This window comes from Chelmon rostratus, chromosome 4 (genome assembly GCF_017976325.1).
Source record: "Chelmon rostratus isolate fCheRos1 chromosome 4, fCheRos1.pri, whole genome shotgun sequence".
NCBI lineage: Eukaryota > Metazoa > Chordata > Actinopteri > Chaetodontiformes > Chaetodontidae > Chelmon > Chelmon rostratus.
The window spans coordinates 1,429,686-1,453,754 of record NC_055661.1 but is presented as its reverse complement, the minus strand read 5'-3'; the positions used below and the strand labels follow the sequence as shown (position 1 = coordinate 1,453,754).

General features: G+C 41.0%; 1 protein-coding gene across 8 annotated transcripts in view; it reads left to right on the top strand.

Annotated features, from left to right (window-relative positions):
• ptprfa (protein tyrosine phosphatase receptor type Fa) overlaps window positions 1-24,069 on the top strand; it is a 324,162-nt gene that overhangs the window by 205,716 nt on the left and 94,377 nt on the right. For 5 of the 8 annotated variants that reach the window (XM_041935252.1, XM_041935255.1, XM_041935254.1 and 2 more), the window contains exons 7-12: window positions 1,128-1,397; window positions 3,777-4,358; window positions 6,818-6,954; window positions 7,887-8,031; window positions 15,075-15,380; window positions 21,968-22,161. In XM_041935252.1, the coding sequence (XP_041791186.1) occupies window positions 1,128-1,397; window positions 3,777-4,358; window positions 6,818-6,954; window positions 7,887-8,031; window positions 15,075-15,380; window positions 21,968-22,161 (1,634 nt within the window). The remainder of the gene's footprint in view (window positions 1-1,127; window positions 1,398-3,776; window positions 4,359-6,817; window positions 6,955-7,886; window positions 8,032-15,074; window positions 15,381-21,967; window positions 22,162-24,069) is intronic. The other 3 variants (XM_041935258.1, XM_041935257.1, XM_041935256.1) reach the window with 1 other exon arrangement.

The window sequence follows — 24,069 nt, the reverse complement described above, 5'->3', positions numbered from 1 at the left end:
AGTGGTAATAACACTGTCTGAAACACTGAGGGTCTCAATTCCAAATCAGTGCATAGGATCCATACTGAAAGTGTACATGTGCAAAAAAGATGAAAAATAAAATAAAAGTCAGCCTGTTTACTGGACCACTGACTGTACAAGCTCTCCATAACAGTATGCAAAAAAAGCAAATCTGCAGTATGCCAAAAATAACCTGGACATCAACAAATCAGCTGTGTAGATTTTGATTATTATTTACAAAAATTGATGAGGAATTGAACGAGTGCTCCAAAGTTGTCAGAGATGAAATGCTGGTAAGTGTGGTAGCTAAATAGAACATTTTTTATGCATTTTATCAACTTATGCAGCTATTCCCAAGTGGGAAATGTTCACAATATGACCAAACCAGTGTGGGCATTAACAAGGACAAAAATACCATCGATCAACAAGCTTTATGAAAAGGCATTCAGTTTGATTAAAACAAGGTTCCCTCCAATCGTCCAATAGGCGATATGCACAGTATTAATAGATATCATTAAAAACAACTGATGCTCTGTTGTGAATTTCTTAAGGCTATATGCATACAGTCCGGCCAAAATGTTTGGGTATGTATGGATCAGAGTTTGCATACAAGTGCGCACACATCAAACCTGTCAAGTTTGTTTTTATAGATCACAACTTTTGCATGTGAGGTGGTATATGACTCTTTCAAGCTTTGTTTTGAGCATACGAAAAGGTTAGAAATGAGAGCCCAAATGCTAAATATCAATGAAGAATAACATTGATGAGATTCTCTGCATTATGATGAAGCCGAAGGACTAAAAATCTCAACTGAACCTAGTTGTAATGAGCAGTATTTAAGTAACAGGACAAAACACCTGCCTATGAATTGGCTGTGAACTGGCTGTGAAAAACACACCCTCTCTCAGTGAAACACTCTAAAACAGAGTTAGGTTATGATGGGACAGTAAAATTCTACCAGGCCAAAACTAATGTTATTTAGGCTCTTCAGCTCTGAAAAGTTCACGCAGACTGTTGCACAGCACGACCCAGGCCAGTCAAACATGAAGTCAGCCCAGTGGTCCAGTGATCCCCCACATCTCCTCCTCCTCTGTGTCCTCTCACACTCCCTCTCTTTACCCCTGCAGTTCGTCGTGTGCCTCCCCGTTTCTCCATCCCTCCCAACAATCACGAGGTGATGCCCGGTGGCAGCGTCAACCTGACCTGCGTTGCAGTTGGTGCTCCCATGCCTTATGTCAAGTGGATGAGCGGCGAAGTGGAGCTGACCCGGGAGGACGAGATGCCAATTGGCCGCAACGTCCTGGAGCTGACCAACATCCGGCAGTCTGCCAACTACACCTGTGTGGCCATATCCTCCCTAGGCATGATTGAGACTACAGCCCAGATCACTGTCAAAGGTCAGAAACACTCTCTGAGCGCTAGCTTCAGTGGAGGGTGGCACATCTGTATAATGTTGAAAGTGAAAGCAGAAAAAATATTACTGAATAATTTCTTTCTTTTTTTTTTCTTATATACATACATATATATGACAGAAATGTTTACTTAAAATTGCAGGTTTGGGGTGTACACCATGGAGCTAACATCCTCTGTTTATTATCTTCCTTTTTAGAAAGGCAATAGAGTCAAACACAGTGAGCCTGCAGCACTATCAACAAGTGATCAATTTGGGAGGGACTAAAGTTTGTATAGGAGTCCTCTCTCTCTGTTGAGACAGGGCAATTATATTGCCAATTGAATCTCTCCCTTTAATTTAGCTACAGCACTATCAGACAGACATTCAGTGAATTATTGCCTAATGGGGTGTCCTCAGGTAACAAGAATTCAGAAGTTTTTAAAGGATGGTCCGATAAAAGAAGATTCTGTGAAGACAGAAATGTTCAATTTACAAGCCATATGCCAGAACATAGAGTATGGTAAGTGAGGTGAGGGGATTCATGTACATGCTGACAGAAGCTGTCAGAAGCAGAATAGAATTTAAGAATGAGATAAACACAGTTCTAAGGCTATCATTATTGATGTCCACATTATTATTAAAATCACCCACAAGAATTACTTTGTCTGTTTTAAGAACTAAACTTAATTAAAACTCAGATAATCCAGATAAGAGTTCAGAATATGGACCAGCAGCTCAGTACACTATAACAACTAAAATTGGCTGTAGTGTTTTCCAGGTTTGGTGTGAAAGGCTTTTGAATGAATTTCATTGAATTCTGGGCCAGTGCCTCGGGGTCAGTATTGATATGACTGGGGGGAGCAGCTTCATTTAGGTTAACATTTCATGAGACAGCCAGGCTTTAGTAAGACAAAATAAATCAATACTATAAACTGATATTAAATAATGAATTAATACAGCTTTGAATGACAGAGGCCTGATACTTAAGAGTCCACATTTGATTGTCTTATCTTGTTGTACTATTGCAGAGAAGGTGTTAAAGTGAACTGATTAAAAATCCATGTCCACACAGTGACACTGCAGGGTGGACAGTGTTATGTATACAGTGTGAATGGACGGAAGAGAAACGCTGCCTTGTTGGACCTTATTTGAAAATGCATACACAGTTCTACAACTTTTTATTACAGACGTCCCACTGAAATCAGACGGCGACAAATTTGTGTGCAGAAATCAATAAATCAAAGTAAATCTTCTCCAGAGATTAGTATTTCATGCTCCTGAATGATTCATTTGTGCACACAAATTACTAAATTGTGCTGTCAGATTCCTTAATTCATACTGTAATTCATTTATACAAACTAGAAGAAGTTCATTCTTAACTTTTGATCAATGAGACATTAAGGTTAGAATTAAATTGGCAGCTTAAGCACTGCTTGGTAGGTTAAGTATTAAAATGAAAATTAGATTGTGAAAGGAATAGAAAAGAGGAAGAGGAAGAGGAGTTCCTATACGAGTGTGTGTGTGTGTGTGTGTGTGTGTGTGTGTGTGTATTTCTCCCAAATTACAAATAAAAATATTGTCATTTAGAGCATTTATTTGCAGAAAAAGACAAAAAGATGCAGTGTTTTCAGACCTCAAATACTGCAAAGAAAACAAGTTCATATTCATTTTTAAACAACACATTACTGATGTTTAAATTTAGGAAGATTCAGGAACAAATAATTGGTGGAATAACCCTGATTTTCAATCTCAGCTTTCATGCGTCTTGGCATGCTCTCCACCAGTCTTTCACATTACTGTAGGGTGACTTTATGCCACTCCTGGCACAAAAAATCAAGCAGCTCAGCTTTGCTTAATGGCTTGAGACCATCCATCTTCCCCTTGATCACATTCCAGAGGTTTTCAATGGGGTTCAGGTCTGGGGATTGGGCTGGCCATGACGGGGTCTTGATCTGATGTTCCTTCATCCACACCTTGATTGACGTGGCTGTGTGGCATGGAGCACTGTCCTGCTGGAAAAACGATCCTCAGACTTGGGGAACATTGTCAGAACAGAAGGAAGAAAGTTTGGGCTCCATATCAAATTGATAAATAGTTAGTTTGCTATACTTTTTGAGGATAGTAGATATATGCACACATGATCATTTTCAGCCATGGTTTGGTACACTATAGATGGATTTACATGCACCCCTCTGACTGGCAACATAATACATGTTCTCAGCGTGCTTGGCCTGTCAGACGAGGAGAGCACAGAGACAGGCCCGTGAGTGATAATTAACAGTTGACTGAGTGTTGAAGAGCTCCATGTATCCAGGCTACAGTGGGAGTTCCTCCTGCCAGACTTGTTTTCCTGACTCTCTTGTATGTCTCCATTCTCTAACAGCTCTGCCCAAGCAGCCCACCTCCCTCATTGTGACAGAAACCACAGCCACCAGCGTAACCCTGACCTGGGACTCTGGCAACCCAGAGCCGGTGTCCTACTATATCATCCAGTACCGTGCCAAACTGTCTGAAAATGGCTTCCAGGAAGTGGATGGAGTGGCCACAACCCGATACAGCATTGGCGGCCTCAGCCCCTTCTCCGAATATGAGTTTCGTGTCATGGCTGTCAACAATGTCGGCCGAGGTCCTCCCAGCATTACTGTGGACACCCGTACAAGCGAACAAGCACCCTCATCACCTCCTATTCACGTCCAGGCGCGCATGTTGAGCTCCAGCACCATGCTGGTCCAGTGGGAGCCTCCAGAGGAGTCCAATGGCCAAATCCGAGGATACCGAGTCTACTACAGCGCCGACCACGATGCCCCGCTCAGCGCCTGGCAGATACACAACACAGATGACAGCCAGCTCACTACCATCTCAGGCCTCACCACAGACATCACCTACAGCCTGAGGGTGCTGGGCTTCACATCTGTGGGAGACGGGCCTCCCTCTGATGTTCTGCAGATCAAGACTCAGCAGGGAGGTGAGAACATGCTCGCTATGTCACTGCAAAGCAATAGCACAAGAAAGTTGTTACAGTCACATTGCATTTTAAGCTGTGCCAACAGAAGCAGTGCCACACAGTGATGGAAGAATTATTCAGATCCTTTACTTAAGTAAAATGAGCAATTCCAAGATTTGGAGTATGTAGTGTAATGTAGTATATTCACACTTAAAAAATGACCTAAGTATATGTTACAGTCAGTATGTGTATTCAGAGTGCTTCCTGACTGTGCTGTGGACACATACAATGTCCAACTATGCAATGCTCAAAGGAAACTGAAGGGCTACTCACAGCTTCAAAATTGTACATTATGGATCATAGTAAGACAGCTATAAAAGGATCTAAGAAAGCAATTGAATTTTAATTGGCAGTTACATTCCAAAGTCATTGTAGATTTTATAGCACACCAATTGCAAAAGCAGTATACCACAACAAATAGCTTCATGTAAATGCCCTGGATTACTTTGCCACTCTGGTGCTGTGGCTGTTAGAAACACTAACACCATAAAAAACAAACTGTCATCCACACTGCTACATGTAGCACCGCTGAATTACACCTCCATGACTTCAATAATTATTATGCATTTAGAGAGTGGTGTAATTTAAATTGAAACCTGGCTGTTTGCATCAAGCTACACATGTACTTGTGTTAAATGTTAAATGCATACATGCGAGAACATGCAGCAGCATGAGTGAGATAAATGTAGCAGAAAAACAGAGCTGTCATGTGAAACATTAGTCTGTCAAATATTCACCAGCTGAGATGAACACAGTAGGTAATTTACTGTACAAGGATACTCAGGAGAATATATAGTATGTGTGGGTGTGTGTGGGTGTAATATGAAGGTTTCACACTCTTGATCCTCAAGGACAAAGTGGCTGCATGGATGCAGAGGAATAATAATAGTATTTCATTCAAAGAGAGCCTATTTCACAATGTTCTCAGCTTACTGTGCCGGGCTGGAAGGAACAGGACATCAGCAGGGCTGCAATTGAAGAAAAGAAACCCAAATTCAGGACCCACTTATGTGGAATTCAACACCCTTCCAGACAGACAAAAATAAAGTGTTTCTGTCCACTGTTTTATCAGCACATCACTGCCATTACTGTATCAAATCATCAGCCGTCGAGTACGTGGCTGTCCACTACATCATATCACCGAGCTGTGTTTTAGTAACGGGATGCAAACGAATTCAAAATGAATGAGGTGACCAATCCGACTCCAGCTCAGGTTGGAAGTTTGGCAACCGTATGCAGAGAATATATAAGGCTGCAGAACATAAAATGCAAATAAAAGTGTAGGTGTAGGTTTAGGTTTTCCCACAGGTCAACTGAAGTAAATGTAGAAGGGAGAGATGTCAGCTTAGCACAGTCTGCATACACCCATGCTGCCCTGAGAAGAGCCCAGTCAGACAAAAGTGAAGACACCTGTCAGTGTACTGGGAGTGTAGAGGGGCTTTAAAGCTGCAACTTATTTTTTCAGCTACCTGGGGGCCGTGGAACAAGCTAAAAATCCAACACAGGTGATATGCCAGACAGGTTAGCAACAGTTGCCTATTCACACCTCCACAGGCAAGGAGCAACATTTGCATTCATGTTTGTGTCCATCTGATGAAGTAATTACTCTCCAATTTGCTCTGTTCTGGTTTTCACCAACTCCTGAGATAAATATCTGGCTCTTTAACTGCTAAATGCCCAATTACGTTTACCAGCTAGTGTCTGTACTTGGTATGGCCCTGCTGTTTTTTTTTTAATGTGAGAAAATGTGGAAAAACCATCAAGTTTTGATTTGGAGTATTTTTATGTGTCTTGAAACATGTTTGGAGGACATCTCCAGTATAAAAACAATGCAGCTTTGAGATAAGCTTTTATAAAACAGTTACTTAAAAAAGGTACAGTGTGTTTTTGCTTGATTGACAGGAGTTTAAGCCATTCACAGATCAGCTGTGACAGTTGCTGCTTTGTTGCCTTACCTCAGCTCCGTAGTTCACTATAATTAGGATTTTACTGTTCGATAACGGAAATACATGCTTGCAAGTAGTAAAGCCAAGAGCAAGCTTTAACCAGCCAGAAAATACGGTGTGATATCACAGTGTGGCTGTAACAATGGTGTTTGGAGAGGCTGTGGCCTGCCATATTAGCAGAACACGCCTCAGTGAATTCCTGGCAGTCATGGACAAGAAACACCTGTTAGTAAATTTAATTCTTAGTTTACTGACGTCGCCTCAGAGGATTTTAAGGTGATGACATCCCTTGTTTGCTCTTCTGAATATCAGCGAGTATTCACAGCAGCATTTCACCTAATATCTGGCTTCTCTATGCCTGGCCTCCCACTTCACCTCCTGACGCCTTTGCTTTGTGTTTCCACCTTTGAATATACCCTTCACTGTCTCTGTTCCTTTCTTTTCATGACTTCATCTCTTTGCTTCTGCCTGCAGTTCCAGCTCAGCCATCTGGTTTTGAGGCAGAGGCCGAGCTAGACTCACGCATCATGCTCTCATGGCTTTGGCCTGTCCAGGACCCCATTATTAGCTTTGAACTGCTCTACTGGGAGGCCAGCAACCCCACAGACAAGGTAAATACCACCTTAAAACACTTACCTTCCAGTGAGGTAGTTTGATGGGATGGACTTTGCTCTTAATATGTTTGTGTACGTTTCATTATTTGTATAATTCAAAGCCTTTGTGTTGATGCCTGTACAATGTGTATGCAGACGCAGTATGTGTGTGTATTTTGTGCTGTATGTATATGACATGTTCTACAGCTGATTTGCATGTTTGTGTTAATACATTTCTTTTTATAAATTATTTTATTAACACCTACCACATTCGTTGTTTGGAATATACAGTTTCAGACTACATTTAAAACCTTTCTAGCTGCCTTTATTCCCTGTTATCCGCTGCCATGGCAACCCTGGCGTCCCTGCAGGAATCAGTTAAAGCTAGAATAGCTTTAAATGATTCCAGCTTTAATTGATCGCACTTTCATTTGGGCCAAATGGAATGATTGGATGGCCTATCTGCCTACATCCAAGTCGTGACTGGAAACTACACCTGAATCAGCTCTTTCTGAATGAAAAAGATTTAATCCGGGGAAGCATGTGAATATTGTAGTTAGTTGATTATGTTGATTTTGTTTAGTCTGACTCAGCAGATGAGTGGGTGCAAGCCTGCCATTGGCCACCAGTTTCAGGCTTCATTCTTGTCACTTCTCTGTTATCTGCATGCTACTGTTTTCAAAATCTTTGGGAAACAACAACAACTTCTGAGCTAGCAGCGGACATGCTAAAAATGGCATGGTAGCCTAACCTGGTTGCTAACGGTACAAACATCATCAAGCTTAACAGCTGTCACCTTTTCTTTTATGGGGATTTAGCTGTTTAATGTCAGGGCTCACCTCCTCCATATTTAATACTTATTATATTCTGTAACTGATCATTTGCGTTAGTGTGTGTGTACGTGTGTGTACTGTGACCTTCATGATCTCATGGTTTTCATCTCTCCACAGCATCATGTCACGTTTGACCCAGCAGGCTCCTATGCAGTTGATGGTCTGAAGCCAGATACACTCTACATGTTTTGCCTGGCAGCAAGATCCGACATGGGCTTAGGAGTCTTTACTCAACCTGTTGAGGCCAGGACCGCTCAGTCCAGTAAGTACTGCAGCCTTCGTGTTCAATTTAGTTCTGTTTTTTGTCCTAGATGAAAAGAAAACCAAAAGATCCATTGGTGCTTTTAGTTCTTGTTCGTTTGATGTTTAAAAGACTTGTTACAAGTGAACCAAGAGGAGTAAACAGATGGACTGACAGGTAGTCAGTAACTGGACAGTGTTGGTGATGTCACCCATCATCAGTGATACATGGACACCACGAGCAAGTCATGCTGCACTTTAACACAGGGCTCTAGTAGTTGAGTCCTGTGTGTGTGTGTGTGTGTGTGTGTGTACGACCCATCCCTCCCTCTCCTATGAACTCCCCAGCTGTAGAAACAAACCTACCAAGTTTACCTGAGTTAAACAGCAGAGGTGAGGTGAGCATTCAGCAGCATTGTAGTGAAATGTTCTCCTCCATGTCGACCGTCCTGACTGTGATCCTGTTTGTCTGTGGCCATCTTCAGCCCACTGTGACTGATGTGACAGCAGACAACACTTTTCAGGCTGTTTACCATTTAGTTTTAGTTTAATTTTAATTTTATTCACTCTATTAATCCCAAACTGGGAAATTATTCTCTGCATTTCACCCATCACTGATTTACTGAAACACACACATGCACATGCACATGCAACATGCAGTGAGACACACAGGAGCAGTGGGCTGCCGCATCAGGCGCCCGGGGAGCATATTGGGGGGTTAAGTGCCTTGCTCAAGGGCACATCAGCCGGCTAATGGAGGGGGGTGGAGTGAATACTCCACCTCCAAGTGAATGTCGGTGTTTCATTTTATTTCTAACCTAATACTTATGTTTGTTAACAAATAATTAGCTGAATAAAATCATATCAGCTTTGAATAAACAAACAAATTGGATAAACAAGTAGGGTAAAAGCACCACGGCACTTTGTTGGCGCTGCTTTTCTCTGTCTGTGAGGGCGGTGGACCTCAGGTATATCTGAACTAAAAAACAATAAATAACCCAACAACTCTAAAAATAAATTTGTGTCTGTTTGTGCAATTTAGAATGAGATTTGAGGGTTGTTTTAGCAGAGCGAAGCAATACTGGGCTAGAACAGTGACTTTAAGTCTTGGCATCAAAAATAAATTACCGGAACGGATAAAAAGAAACACTGGACTGAAACACTAATTGAAAAAGTAATACTGACACTGAAAAATGTTCCACTGAAATTGCTTCATTTTATTGATTTTTTTGGATGTTGTATGTGTTTTTTTCTCTGTTGTTTTTTCAAATATAACTTAATGTTAGTTTTGATAACTGACATTAACTAATGTTAGCGCTTGTTCCAGCACACCTCCACCAGACCCCATCATGTTTATGCATATGGGGAAAACAGTGAAGCAAGGGGTTAGACCCAAATATAGACTATCAAATTAGAGCTGGTGCATTTCAAGCTATTTCTGAAAGAAAAGGTAATAACAAACGGCTTACAGGTAGGGTGAAGCAGGCAAAGGGCAAATCCAAAGAAATACATCCAAATAGGCAAACCAATCCAAAAAAGGCAAACACAAACTGGCACAGACTGAAGGAAAACCCAGGCCTCAGGACACCGGGGAGGAAGGAGTAATGAGGGAACAGTCGAGACAAATGAGGGACAGGTGAACAGTTACAAAGGTGTGAAAACACAGGAAGTCAAACACAAGATAACACAAGAGGACAACTTTGTGTCCTCTATGGAAAAACAATGGCAGAGTGAAGCTTAAAATAGTTGGAGTTATGATAGTTTTCAATTTTCGAGCATTGTTTTTTTTAATGTAGTTGTGCCCTTTAGATGTCATATTGTTTTACTTTTAGTTGTCAGAGTTTAGTTTAGTTTTTTATAGATTTAGTTTTAGTCGTTTTAGCCCAGTGTAATGTGTCAGAAGTATGTCGCTACATACAGAAGACATTATTAGAGCTGTGTGGGATGGCCATCACAACAACATAGGGGAAGCTCTTGCACTGGAGGGGCAGACCGTGTTCTTTTAAGCCGACAGAAGCAAGACTCCCGTAGGACGAGGACAGGTCAGAAAGTTCAAACTGAAAACCTGTGACGCTGGAGAAGACATGAAAAATTCAAAAGATAACAAAAAATATCAGCATAAAATGAAAGTTTTATTTTTCAGTGGAACATTGTTCAGTGCCAGGGCCTGTTTCCATGCCAGCGTTTCCTTTTTCAGTTCGGGTTTTTGTTTACAATGCCAGTTTTTATTTTTGATGTCAATATTGAAAGTCACTGTTGAAGCCCCTTACTGCAGCAGCTTCAGGCCTCCGGCTACGCTGGTGAGATCTGGCACAGTGGTCGTTTATACCTGTGATCACATCACTGAAGACACATCGTGATCCAATCACTCAACCTGGAAGAAAACAGAACAGTAAAATCAGGTTCACATGCAGCTGGATTGTTCAAAAGGAACGTATCTGTTCCATCAGACGACTGAAAAACTCGACTGAGACACTTGTTGTGTAGACACGCTGTGAGATTTTCAACCACAGACATTTCTCGTAAGTGTGGCCCATTATTAGCTGGTACACCCAGGCTGCAAGACTTAGTGATAATTAAATCCCTTTGACCTACAATCATTTTACCAGTATTATTTGTGCTGTTGACAGCCGATGTGAAAATTGGGTAGCAGTGCCTTTAGCCCCCAGGACGACTTCAGGTGGAGGTACATAGTGGTAGATTGTGTGTCTAAGATGGAGCAAATAACTTTTTTACCAAAAAATGTTTTGTCTTGTTTGGCAATTTTTGATGCTTTTCCATTTAGTATTCTCTATGAACCAACTCATGATGTGCATGTAAAGAGGTGGATGGAAAGCTTTTAGTATTATACATGAAATTGGCTGTGAAGTGGAAGCCAGACTAGTGACTGAAGTGGACTGACAGTCTATGGATGTTTCATTAATCTGTAGCTTCACTTGGCTCTCATGAGTTTGTTGTTGCATTTAGGTCACTCAAGCACATACACATGAAGTGCTGTGTGTTGTGCTTTTAGACTTAGGTGAAATTGTCATTTGCAGTATTAATTTACACATAGGTGTATTTCAAAGAGAGATTGGAGGTTTTACAGCTGTCATCCATTTTCCAAATGTAAGTAGAGATTTGCTTTTATACAGAGCTTTGTCACTGACTTTCACCCGAACAAGGGAGCACAACCTCCCGCTCTGAACCAGCCTTTTGTGTGTGCTCCAGCTATTAGAGCACACTAACAGTAGCAGCAGACAGGCTGTGTAGCTCATAGGACTGTGTAATTGCAGTCTCTAAGTGTCAGGCTCCGAAAATGTAATCACCAGAGTAACATTAATTATGTGTTTTTTCCAAATGTCGGTCAGGCTTGATTTCACTGAGCGTGCGACTCAACTACTACGTTCAAGCACCGAGGCAACAGCAAAAGAAAATGTGATTCTAAAGAGTGCTGTGTCAGGTGTAAAATCACACCTGTCAACACTGGGATTTAAAATACAAGACATTTTCCAGCACCCGGCCCCCGGGCTGTCCCACCATCACCCTCACCACTGTCCACAGCCCTCTTATATTTAGACAAGGCTACACACAGTGAATCTTAAAATCACCACCAGGCAACAGCTTGCTTTAACATATCAGAGCAGCAGGGATTGAGCTGACTTGTTCCTACATTCAGAGACTACAGTCAGGTGGTCAGAATCAGACACCTGGTTGAAAGTGAAACACTGTGAACATCCAGCACTTAGTTTATTTATGTTTTATTTGAAGGATGTGAACAAATCACCTCCACATTATGCTTCAGTTGTGATTTTGAGAGAAGCTGCTGGGAAGTGAGACAAGTGGTAATACATCTTTGGTGATTCTGAAAATGCATGGCAGAGATAGTATAAATACCGTCACTGGTGGAGCATGTGTCTGTGCCTTGTGGGTTCGTATACTTGGCAGATGTGTTGCTCTGTGTGGGAACATAAAGCCTGACGCTCCCTGATGTTGCTCTTCATTGACTCAGCCTCCTCCCACTTTAGTGAGAAACCTGCACAAACTTTTAGCCTCTTTGACAGGTACTATCTCTCATGTTCATCCCTCTTCTTATTATTATTTTATTGGCGGGTGCTATTTGAAAGAATGACTCAGATGCTACAGCTAATGATCTACATACTGCCACCTGCTGTACTGGAGGAGGGGAAAGGGGAATGTAACAAGCATCAAATTGGCAGCGTCAATGTTACAGCCACCCTCTTTTTTTTTTCTTTTTTTTTTAGAAAGGTTAAAAACACGGGGAGGACAGTAGGGAAGAAGAGTAAAATATGGGAGACTCCTGGGGAAACAAGGGGAGGGTTGACAGGTCTGCATAAAATCCATTGTTGCACCGAAGCCATCATTCATGAGCACACTAGTATCGCTTGATATTTATTTTTCTGCTTTCTGCTGCAAATCACCCGGCGTTGCACATTTTGACAAATAGTCTAATGAAGGCACTGCGTCCATACGTACAGCACATTATGATGTAAGACCTGGAACGCACTGTTGCACAGACAGACAGCGTTTATATTACGGCAGCTCCTGTAAAATAAAAGTTTGTCATGTAAAACATGACATGGAGTGTGCTGATGTGCGGGACTTTGAATTCTGCTGTTCGGTCACTGTTCCCACACTGACAATAATAATGATAAACACCTTTAATTCACAGCTTGTCTACATATCGAGCATCAGATACATCCTGTCTGGCACGCTGGGAGATATGGCCTTGAAGCTGAAATATGTCCGACAGCTCCCAGAAGGAATTTAAGCCCTCTCTCAACCACCTGTTTTAACTGTCAGGAGTGAAGTCTCTGAGCCAGCAGTCACATCGCAAACAAAAGAGTTTCAAACTAGTTGCTTTGATTTCCAGTTTCTCATCACTGCTCTGGCAGCAAAACCCATAATGTCAGGAAACTTGCTAACAGGTGTAAAGCCCTGACTACAGCTGTCACTTACTGCTTATCTAACTCATCCATCTGGCAAACCCTGTCGTCTTTGCCCTGTTATTTACTATATATATCTGGAGCCTCTCAGAGTATCAGTCTTAGAACTGACAGGCCAACAGGGCGGTACACTGCAACATAGGTGATCTCATCACTGACGCACAACACAAGTCACTGTTGCTAAAGTGAGATTAAATGATTCTTTCAACTGTATCTCTGTGCTGCTACGTTTTTACCACCTTTAAGTCTTTAAATGAATTGGTGGTATTAATACCAAGATATGAAGAGATCTGAAAAAAGGAGTTAGTCCTATCAAATTGGTACATTTAAATCATTTATTGGGCAGCACTGGGTAGCAGAAATGGAGCGTACTTTCATTGTTTACTGCCTGCCAAGGCAAATTTTTTTCTGTGGTTATAGTCCAGCTTTGACTCTTTTGATATTAACCAAACCATAGTGTTTAAATCCACTGTTTTTGGGTCAGATAGTGATGAAATTTTATTTTCATCTAAATGAATACAACTTTCTGGTGAGATCATAAGTGGCTGTTTTGGCCATTGTTTCTATTAATTGCAAAATTTTATTCTCACAGTTTGCTCATTTATTGAGATGATGTAAATCTTTTTTTTTAACTCATAAACTTATTTAAAATTAATATTTTGAGCAATTATTTTTGGATTTCTTGTGATCAGTCATATGATGATTAGCTGGGATAGAAGGAAGGGGTGGGACTGGGACTGCATCGGAGCAGTCTTTGACCTCATCTTAGTCTGTTTAAGATGAAAACAAATCAGCCAATCACCACTTCCTTTTCATCCCAATAATAATAGCGTCTTTAGGATCATTGTTTTTTGTCCAAATTTTTATTCATTTTCTCTCACAGCCTCCCACCTTCACTCCAAGTTTTGGTATTTTCCATAACCCCGTTTCTATCTGCAACTTTAATCGGCAGCAGTGCCTCTCCCACACATGGACCTCTGGCTTTGATCTATAGCACCCCTGCATGGGTGTATCCAAAGGTTCTTCTATGTGTGATGGAATTACAGCTGCTTTTGTGCATCTCTTTCAACTCTTTACGAGCACCTCCACTGCAGGCGAACAAACCAGCCTCCAACACTGTTCAAACAGTAACCTCACTGGGTCCACACGCTCTTCTGGGGCTGCCAAACCGCAGGCAAGCATGATAACAGCCCCCCGTGTTAGCTCCTCCACCTGCTCCACACTCATTCCAACTCTTGGTTTTGCTGTTGCATTTTGTTGTATTCTGCTCTTGTGTAAGTTAATTCATTCGTTCACCTGGTGAAACTTCACACTGTGTTAGTTACCATGTTTTCTATGTCAGATCAGCATTGTTCCACAGAGAGCCAGCCACAGTGTGAAGTGTCAGCCTTGGTTTTGTCTGCCCTCTGGACTCTGAACATCATTTGTAGACTAACTATCCAGTCACCAAAAATGTGGTTTGCTTTTTATTATGTTCACTTCATTAAGAAATCTAGAAAATACATTGTTACACATCAAATCCTAGAAATTAACCATCCAGTTTCAACTCTGTGCTCTAATTTGATTATCAGTATGGTTTGTAGAAAACACAATGCTGCCCAAATTACTCACCCAGGTCGTTACTGAGCAGTAAGGTCACTGTGACGTTGCTAAAAACAAGTCAGATGGGTCAACACGAGCAGTCAGACAGACCTGAAACAAACTTTTAGGTCAGTCAAATTTTTCTGGAGAAGAAAAAGAAGGTGAATGGTCCATTGTAAACAACCTTCTTGATTCAGCTATTTAGCTACTCTACTTATTATAGCCAGCAGTTTTTCAGTTCAGTGAGGGATGATAACCAACATTTCAGGCTCACTTTAAGTCTGGCCCCAAATAATAATTATGCGGGCTGCAATAAGGTTTTCTCCAAAACATAATGGCAAATCAAATTAGTATGTTTTAAACAACATTTGTAGGACAGAGGCAAGCCAGTTTACATTGTCTCAGCCAACTCATCTGTTTCTGTCACACATACTACAAGCACTTCATCTCTCAGCGGTCCAGAGGGTCATTTGCTCTGTCTTCCATTATCCACCCTGCTTGACCATGACCCTCCCTCCTCCTCCTCCTCCTTTGTCAGCCCCTTCAGCCCCTCCCCAGGAGGTTCGCTTGCTCAGCCTCAGCTCCACCAGCATCAAGGTGAGTTGGGTGGCACCTCCCACAGACAGTCGCCATGGGGAGATAGTGTGCTACTCCCTAGCCTACCAAGCAGTCACAGGGGAGGATGTGGAGCGCCACCAGGTGTCAGGGATTGCTGCTGATGTCACCAGCTACTTGCTGGAGGACCTGGAGAAGTGGACAGAGTATTTGGTGTGGGTGAGGGCTCACACTGACGTGGGGCCCGGCCCAGAGAGCCCCCCAGCCAACACCAGAACCAAGGAGGATGGTATGTTGATGATGTCATAGGGAGCAGCCTGGGCCTCCCAGGAAATACTAACCCTCCAATACTTCTAGTCCTCTCCTGCTGCTGCAGCTCAATTTCACAAACTCTAACTCAATGTGTGATGCTTAGAAAAAGCAAAACGGAGTGTAATACTTTTCCTAGATAGCTGAGAATGAGCATGGGCATATTTGGTTGGCTTACATTTGGTCTGTTTTTCCTGAACATAATTACTTTCCTAAACCCTTAAGCACCAAAACCAAAAAAACAAACAATCACTGGTTTAGTTGAAGTGTAGATTTTGAAGATTTCTAACTGTGGTAGACAGCAATGCACACTGCCATCCATTTGTTTGAAGTCATCAGAATTATCAGACTGTCTGTTGGTATTAACAGTAAGCAGTGGTTGCTAGAGCCTGGATGAATTTGGCAATTTGGCCTGGTTCTCCAGAAAATGCCTCTGCCTCTGAAGTCGAGAGGTTTTGGGGTAATGGCCCTGAAGCCCACGAACCAAAATTAAACGAAAGATTCCAGTGGCTGAAACGCATGTAAAGCTAGTCAGTTGCTGAATAGGTTTCTAGAGCCTTGGAAGAGTTCAAACAGCAAAAATGTTCCAATAAACTGCATCAGTTTTTGCATGAATAGTTTAATTTTTTATTAATAAAAACTTTATATTCATTAATAAAATGCAATAATCGAGACCGTTATCCCTAGCAATTAAGTTACAAGAAATGAGCCATACTGGATTATTAACTAACACATGATTTAAGTTCAATGCCAACACTCAGTTTCAGTACAGGAAGTAGTTTAGCGGGTACAGAGGTCAGTGGGAGCCAGAGTTATTCTATTTGTTCACTGACCTTGACCAAGTGATTGGTTGGAACCTTGACCAAACCAGAGCCAGAGTTTATTTACCATAATCTTTGGCACTGGTTTGTATAAACAGAAAATTCTAAGTTGAGGGGCAATGTTTTACTTGTCCAAATTTCACAGTGACCTTACCCTTTCTGGAATCAGATATTACAGTATGCATAGGTTATATACTTACCATGCTATGACTTCATTATGAATCATGTTGGAAAGATATAATTATAAGTCACAGTACAAGCTTGTGCTCATTTCACAACATTTTGTAAGACTTCACTTATCTTCTGCCTGCCTCTCTCTCAGCCTGTCATTTTCCCAGCATGATGGCATGGCAACATGACATGCTCTTTCTCTCTTCAGGCAGAGAGCAGGTCTGAAGCGCGAGCTAAATGGCCACTATGGTTCAGTTCATAGAGGGGCTCTGCCACACGTTCATTATTACTCTCACTGAAGACAACTCAGAAGCAGAATGCAGCAGAGCCCAGTGCTCACAGCTTTAAAGGAGCAGTGTGTAAGCTTTAGGGCGCTCTATTGACAGAATATGGCAGAAATAGAATTTAATAATCAAAAGAATGGACAAACCAAACACTGGCTCTAGAGAACATTTTTGCAAGTTTCATGGCCACTGTAGGTTCTCCTACATGATTGGAAAAGGAGGTGAGACAAGGGATGTTCAGTTGTTTGCAACCTCACATGCAACTAAATCCTGCACACTGGTCTTCATTACAGCAAATCCTTATAAGTGGATTCACCTATTCTGTGAGAGCACAGTTGTCCATATCATGAGCAATAAGAGCGAATTGACTCTTTTCTAGAGGAATTCAAAATATGAAATGATGGACATGTCATAGAGGCTTAGAAAGTATGGTGGCATAGTATGGAACCTCTCCTCCTTTAAAGCTCACTGTTCTGACCAGCTCTGGCCTCTGGCTGCTTACAGATGAACCCCAGCTCTGCCTTTGCCATCTTTCCGGCTCCTTCCTTTCATTTTCCTTTTAATCAAACTCGTCGTTGCAATGTCTGTGTTCATTTGATTCCATCATGCTCTCATTGTTCAGACAGCAGACAGCAATGGGCACTGCTACATGTATCTGCAGTTCTGCAAATATGTATACCATCAAATAAATCAAATGTTGCTATAATTACATAGCACTTCTACTGTAAATATAGTCGCTTGAACCCAAACGTAATATTTTTCTAAAATGAATCCAAATTTTGCCTTATTTTAACACTAAACCCACCCAACAATGTTTCAGGTGCCTGATTTAATCTTACTGTTTCACTTGCCAAAACTCAACAATGATATTACCCTTTCTTGGATCCAAACAGTTTTTACGTGTGTGTGTGTGTTTTCCTTTTTCTGGACAGCACTGCTTTATGAGTAAAATCCACAGCTTTTAACTCATACTCTTCATCTCTTTCCATCTCTCTGCACACCATTTGACTTTGAGCTCCCATCTCTGACTCAATTTTTGCAGCATCTGTCCATTCTCCACTGTGCTCTGCCCACATACAGTGTCAGCCTGGTGCCTGAGTGCACATTCTCATTTTGTTCCCTGACACTACAGTGGCTTGCAGCTCAGCTCTAAAGGCTGCTGCCTCACTATTCATGTATGAATAGTTAATTAAAACACTGATACGAAGCCAACCCTCTGTAACCAGTGAGCTTCAGCGTTTTTGTCAATGCTGTTGTTGGTAGTAGCAGTAATGTTCTCTCGTTGCCTCCACTTTAAAACTTCTCGTCACATCTCAGCGGGATGTGTTTCGGAGACATGTGTCAAATTAGAGTTCAGTCATTCCTCGTTACCCTGCGCCATGTCTGTTGTTACACTTTGACTTGTATTTACAGGACTACAGTCAAAGTGATCACTTGCATGGTTTTAAACATTCTGGGTGGATACATGACCTTGAAAACTTGACAGGGTGTTGAGGTACATTTGAGGATAAATATGACATAAAAGATAAATAGACTTGGCCTATTAAAGCAAACTAACAGGCATCACTTTTCACCTTTTGCTACTGCAAGACTTCACAAAATAACATAAAGTAAAACATTGCCTGTAGCCATTGTCACAGGTCCTACTTTTCTTTCCGCTTCTGTCCACTTTGGATCGTGGTCCTGAAATTAAATTTGGGCTCATGCTCAGGAGGTGATTCTGAATCCAGCTTCCAGGTACTTCCGGGGCTTGTTAGCAGCGCTGTTGGTTTTGAATGGTCAAGCAGCGTCATCACATCATAACATCACAACAGTAACCACCAGTTTACAACTTTGTCTATTAATCAAGACAATGAAAGATTGTTTAAACGATCACAGTGGAGAACACGTCCGCCAATATGACCCTCGTTAAAATTTGGAGATATGGGGCCATTATGAGGGAGCTGGAATCAGAAGTAAACACACACCCATTTACAGCCATCGACAGGCCTCAGCCAGTCCCAGCAGGCACCTAGATCCAGCACAAACATGTGAGAAAATATACCAGGGCAATATCAATCACATTCCTGCTATCCTGTATTGACTACGCTACAGCAGCCTTCCACTCAAGCTATCCATCAGCAGTAACTGTCACAGCATCACATGGCTATTTACCAAGCTGACAGTGAATATTCATGTATCTTATGTGCTTTTTGACATTCTCTTGTTTCTTCTTCGGCTACTTACAAAATCTTCAGCAAATATGGTCTCACAGCCGTGCTTCATGCTCTGCGAAAGTCTGATTTCTTTCTCTGCTTACTTTCACTCACCTAACAAACTGTGTATAAAGGCTTTGGTCCAGCTTTAGCCTTTTTAATGCTGTAAAATACAATGACAACACAACAACAATGTGGTACAAAATCCTCACAATTTTTTTTTTTAAGTTATTAGAAGCCGCAGTTGTTAAGTTGAGTTGTTAAGTTCCTGCCATGGAAAAGTACAGGACACCTAGTGTCCTGAAAGATGATTTCTTTTTGCGTATTTTGTACACAAGATATGGATCATGTCTCCATATGATAATATGTTGTTCCTACAATATAGTTCCATATTTAAGCGCAAGTGCAGAGATAACAACAGTCAGACTATTGTTAAAACTTAACTTACCAAAATACCAAAGTTGGCAAAGTGTCATACTTTATACACATAATATCTCCTGCAAGCTTTAGACTGGGTGGTGCTCAAATATAGTGAGGGTAAGTAAACGTCAGTGAATCACAGCAGCATGTTGAGGTCATTCAGTTTATGGGTTTCTTTAATCTGAGGTAGGCAGAAGGAGGAGAATTCAGGCAGACACACACAGTGAGAGAGGTACAAAGCAGACAATTAGTGGCTGCGCCAGCATTTGGCAGCTGCTGCAGAGAATCCAGAGCACCTCATGCTGTCAGCAGGATGGCCCTAAAAGCTAAAAACCAGCATGGACTATGTAAGCTTCACTAACTCTGCATTAATGAAAGAGTATCTCCACATTGACCCAGCTAAATCTGAAAATGCAGTTCATATGGAGTAAAAAAGGATGTAGATTGTAAAGTTGCTTAAGCCTTTCTGTCCCAACCTGCTTCTCATGCTCAGCACGATATTCCTATGAATGATCACAATGTAGTCCAATGCCAACGTTCAGTGTCAGTTCATTATATAGAATGTCCCTTATTAGTGAGGAGGATAGTAAGGGTGTAGAGGCTGGGGTTGTCACTGGTCTTGTAGCTTATCTGAATTTGGTGGAGGAGACTCACAGATCTTCAATTAACAGTCAGATTTGTATTATCTGTAACCACAATGTTTCACTAACCTTAACTGTACCTCGCCATAATTTGTTTTTCATAAGACAAATTTCCCAATATAGATGATGTGTAGATGGGGTGTCTCTGGATTGAAACTATTACCAAAGTGACTACAGCAGCACTGAACACATGGTTTTTTCTTCTTCCACACTGCGCAGGATATGGCTTTGTATTTTGCTGTTCACACAGAAGTTTATTGACATTTTTTTCTCCAAAGCTTGAAGCTTCATTCTGGAAGCTTGCTGTTACTATGCCAGGTTAAGTGATTCTAACTCGTCCAAAGTGCAGAGTGCTGACACCAAGTTACAGAGCTTTTCTTTACCTGCTGTGCCGCGTGATGCTTGACCTGCTTTATCACTTTTCTCTCCATGTCTTAGTCTCTTAATACAGGGCATTTTAACCTTTAATGCTTCCTTTGCTCTCACTTTCTGTCTTGAATTTCATTAATATTTACACAACCTCATTCAAATCAAGTCAGATTTGTATTCATTTACAACTCCCTCTGAAGCTGACCAGGCATTCAAGACGAATCTTCAAAAGCCCATTTCAATATTCTGTAAAGTCAAATAAAACCTCCTCCCAGTATCCTCTTGGGGCTCCTTGTCACCAGCTTTGATGTGTACAACCTGCAAAGATAGTTAGCAACCTTCACATTACCTTGGAACTTCTCATCAAGTCATGAGAATTTTCAGACTCTGATGTGACTCATCAGATGGTTACAGACAAACCACTGGACTGTACATGAGAGAACAGCTGGAGCCTCTGTCCAATATTTCTGCTGCTGGCTGGATGTTGGATGTTCAAACAGTTGTGATATACTGTGTAATCCTGCTGGGATTGAAGTCTTAAAATATATTCACATTAAGATGGTTTTTTTTTTCTTATATAAAATATTTGGTCTGCCGGGCTGTCTGTCCCTCTTGACCAGATGTTGGCTGACATGTGAATACAAGACTAAGCTATTTCTATGTTGTTCAGGTCACTTCAGTTAAAAAAAAAAAAAAAAAAGCTAGAGTGGATACAAGATGTTTTCACACAAAAACTGCATTTTACAAATTAGCATAGTGCATCGTGAATACATCGTCTTATGGTCCATGTACAGCTATGTACTTTTTGACGAGCCTTTTCATTTCAAAGTGCATTTCATTATTTATTCAGATGATCTGGACAAAACATTTACTTCAGATTAAGATGACAACTGAGACAGTTAAACTACTGTTGAAACTTGTTCACGGTTAAGCTTTCAGTACATGAATATGATCAACAAATAAGTAATCATCCAATTTGCATCATATGTATTATAACTGAGGTGGATTAAACTGACTTGACCATTTAGCAGAAAGACAATGTTAGCAAATGTAATTGTCAGCCCTTTTTAAACCAGGAACAGAACTACCAGCCATCACAGTCTACTGGGAATTTTCTGGGCTCATACCCAGAATCATATCTTTTTTTAGTTGATTGGTATTGGCTGCTTAAAGCCTGATCGTATTCTGATCCTTGGCTTACTGTAACCCTTATAAAATCAATGGAACCATTTCTTAGCACAAGGTGTTGCATATGCACAGACAGTGTGCATCAGTGAGCAGCTTGAGAAAAACAATGTTGTGACATTTTGCTCCTCTGTTTTGTTCAAAATGTATATAAAGAGAGGCTCCTCAAATCCTGTGTAAATCCTGCTGCTGAAACGTCTTTCTCTGCGGTTATTATAGAAAGTACTTTCATACACTTTACAAAATGTTATAAGACAGTGTTAAAGGAAAGCTCCTATGCAGTTTTTTGTTTCCCCTATAATGTTGAGTTATTCAACTGTCAGACTTGTCAGATCTTGATCAGAATCAACACTTAATCAGGACATCTTTGTAAAACTTACTAGGTGAATGGTAGTTGTGTGCAAAAGGTAAACCCAGATAAAAACAAAGACACTTTCTCTGAAGGCTTTAAGGTAAAGCTGTGTGCTGTGTTGTGCTGCAGTGCCTGGAGCTCCTCCCAGGAAAGTGGAGGCAGATGCCCTGAACTCCACTGCCCTCAGGGTGACCTGGAAGCCTCCCCTGTCCGTGAAGCAGCATGGCCAGATCAGAGGCTACCAGCTGGTCTACTCCAGGCTTGAGAAAGGAGAGCCTCACGGCCAGCCGGTCATCATGGACATTTCCTTCCCTGAAGCTCAGGTACTGTCACATTCTTTCATTTGAGTCTCATGACACATTAAGCAAGTGATTTATGTTTTTAACTTGGGGACAACAATGACTGACTAAAGAAGGGGGAGTTTGGCTTAAATCCCAGGGAAATGCTTTTCCTTAACAAACGTCAACTCCTGGTAAGTCATCGTTTATGGTTGGTGAAAAACCACACATCAGAGTCACATAAAACACACAAAAGCCAGGAAAGTAATTATAGGCCAATTTGTTTATTTAGTACCGCTCTTCACAGAAAAGCTATTGCACTGTGGATAAGAGGGACGTGTTCCTCACTTTTCGAAATCCTGTTTTTGCTCTGGCACTGGAATTTCTCAAAACACTATCCTCTCACTGTCCAACTGCCATGATGCAGTTAACAAAATTTGACTGAAAGGTTCATACACTCATCTTGTGCACACACAGCTCTAACAGAAGTGTGTTTGTTGTCCCATTATGTCCTGGATTTTGCCTCTAAGGCTACAAGCTATCCTACGCTGAAAAAGTACTGTCTCATCCTCTGTATAAGCAGCATGCACAGCCATGTGTGCATCCGCGGGACACGTACATAGAAAAGAGGCTTTCCTCACCATTGCTTGATCTTTAAGATCTTAAATTAGAAGCTTTCCATTTGTACAAACTGTAAAATGTTTATGCCCCACGTGTAAACACATTAACTATGCACGGAGCCATGCTTTCTTCCTTTTGCTCATAAGGGAAAAAGCAAAGTACTCTATGGGACATAGCTCCAATAGCATTTTTCATTATTCCAGTAAAAGGCTCATTTTGTTCATCTTTGTTGTTTTCAGAGTTGTTCTTCTTCACTTTTGCTTCCTCAAAGAAGTCATAATGATTAGTTTCGTCCATCACAAGAGTGACAAGTCAAGCATTTGTTGTAACTAGTATTATCATTTTGATCATTATCATTAAAGCTGTACCACTGCCTTCACATTAAACTTTTACACAGAAGTCAATGGTAATCTTAGGAGGCCACACCTGTAACACACACATCTGAATTTATGTCACATGTCAGAGAAGGGCTAATGCACGATAAGGCAGTGAAGGACAATACTCTCACATACATACACATACATATAAAATTATATACAAAATGACACATAAACATCATCATTAGGGATATTCTTACTCTGAAATAAATGTATATAAATTCAGGACATATATCTTATGAAGTAGTGGGTTTATTTATTATGTTAATTTACCTTTACTTATTTGTTGTTACAAATAATATGAGATTAGAGCCGATAGATCAGAACATTTAAAATTGCAAGAAGAAATGAATAAAGGAACTAGATTTAGATAACACAACATCAGAGTGGATGAGGGCATTAAATAATAATAACATTAAACTTTAAAACCGACGTCACCATATGACCGCACAATAGAGTAATCAGATGAGGATGTTTTTGATCCTTCAGAGAACCTCTTTCTTTAGGATCTGTACACGTCCCTACAATCTAATATTTGCAAATGATTTTGTGGGACGAAACAGATTAAAATAAACTGTGTGTGGTCTGCTGTATCCTTATGAAAATGCATTTGTGATTAGATCCAAATGCGGTGACATTCTTATGATGAGAGTGCACATACAATGCCTTGTTATTGCATCAAAATAATTGCATTTCATGTTTGTTGCAGTTATTTTTAATCCAGCCTACAGCAGTGGAAAACAGCCACAAATACGAAGGTGTGAATAATAGAATAACCTAGATAATCCTGTTTAGGAATGCAAAAGCTAGCGTGTGCATGTGTTTGTGTTTGAGTTCAATGTGTCTATTTTGAATTGAATATTAAGGAATAGCAGTGAACGGTCAAACCAAAATGAGCCACAGTATATGGGATCACAGATAGAACCATTTTATGCAATGACATGGGCCATCTTCG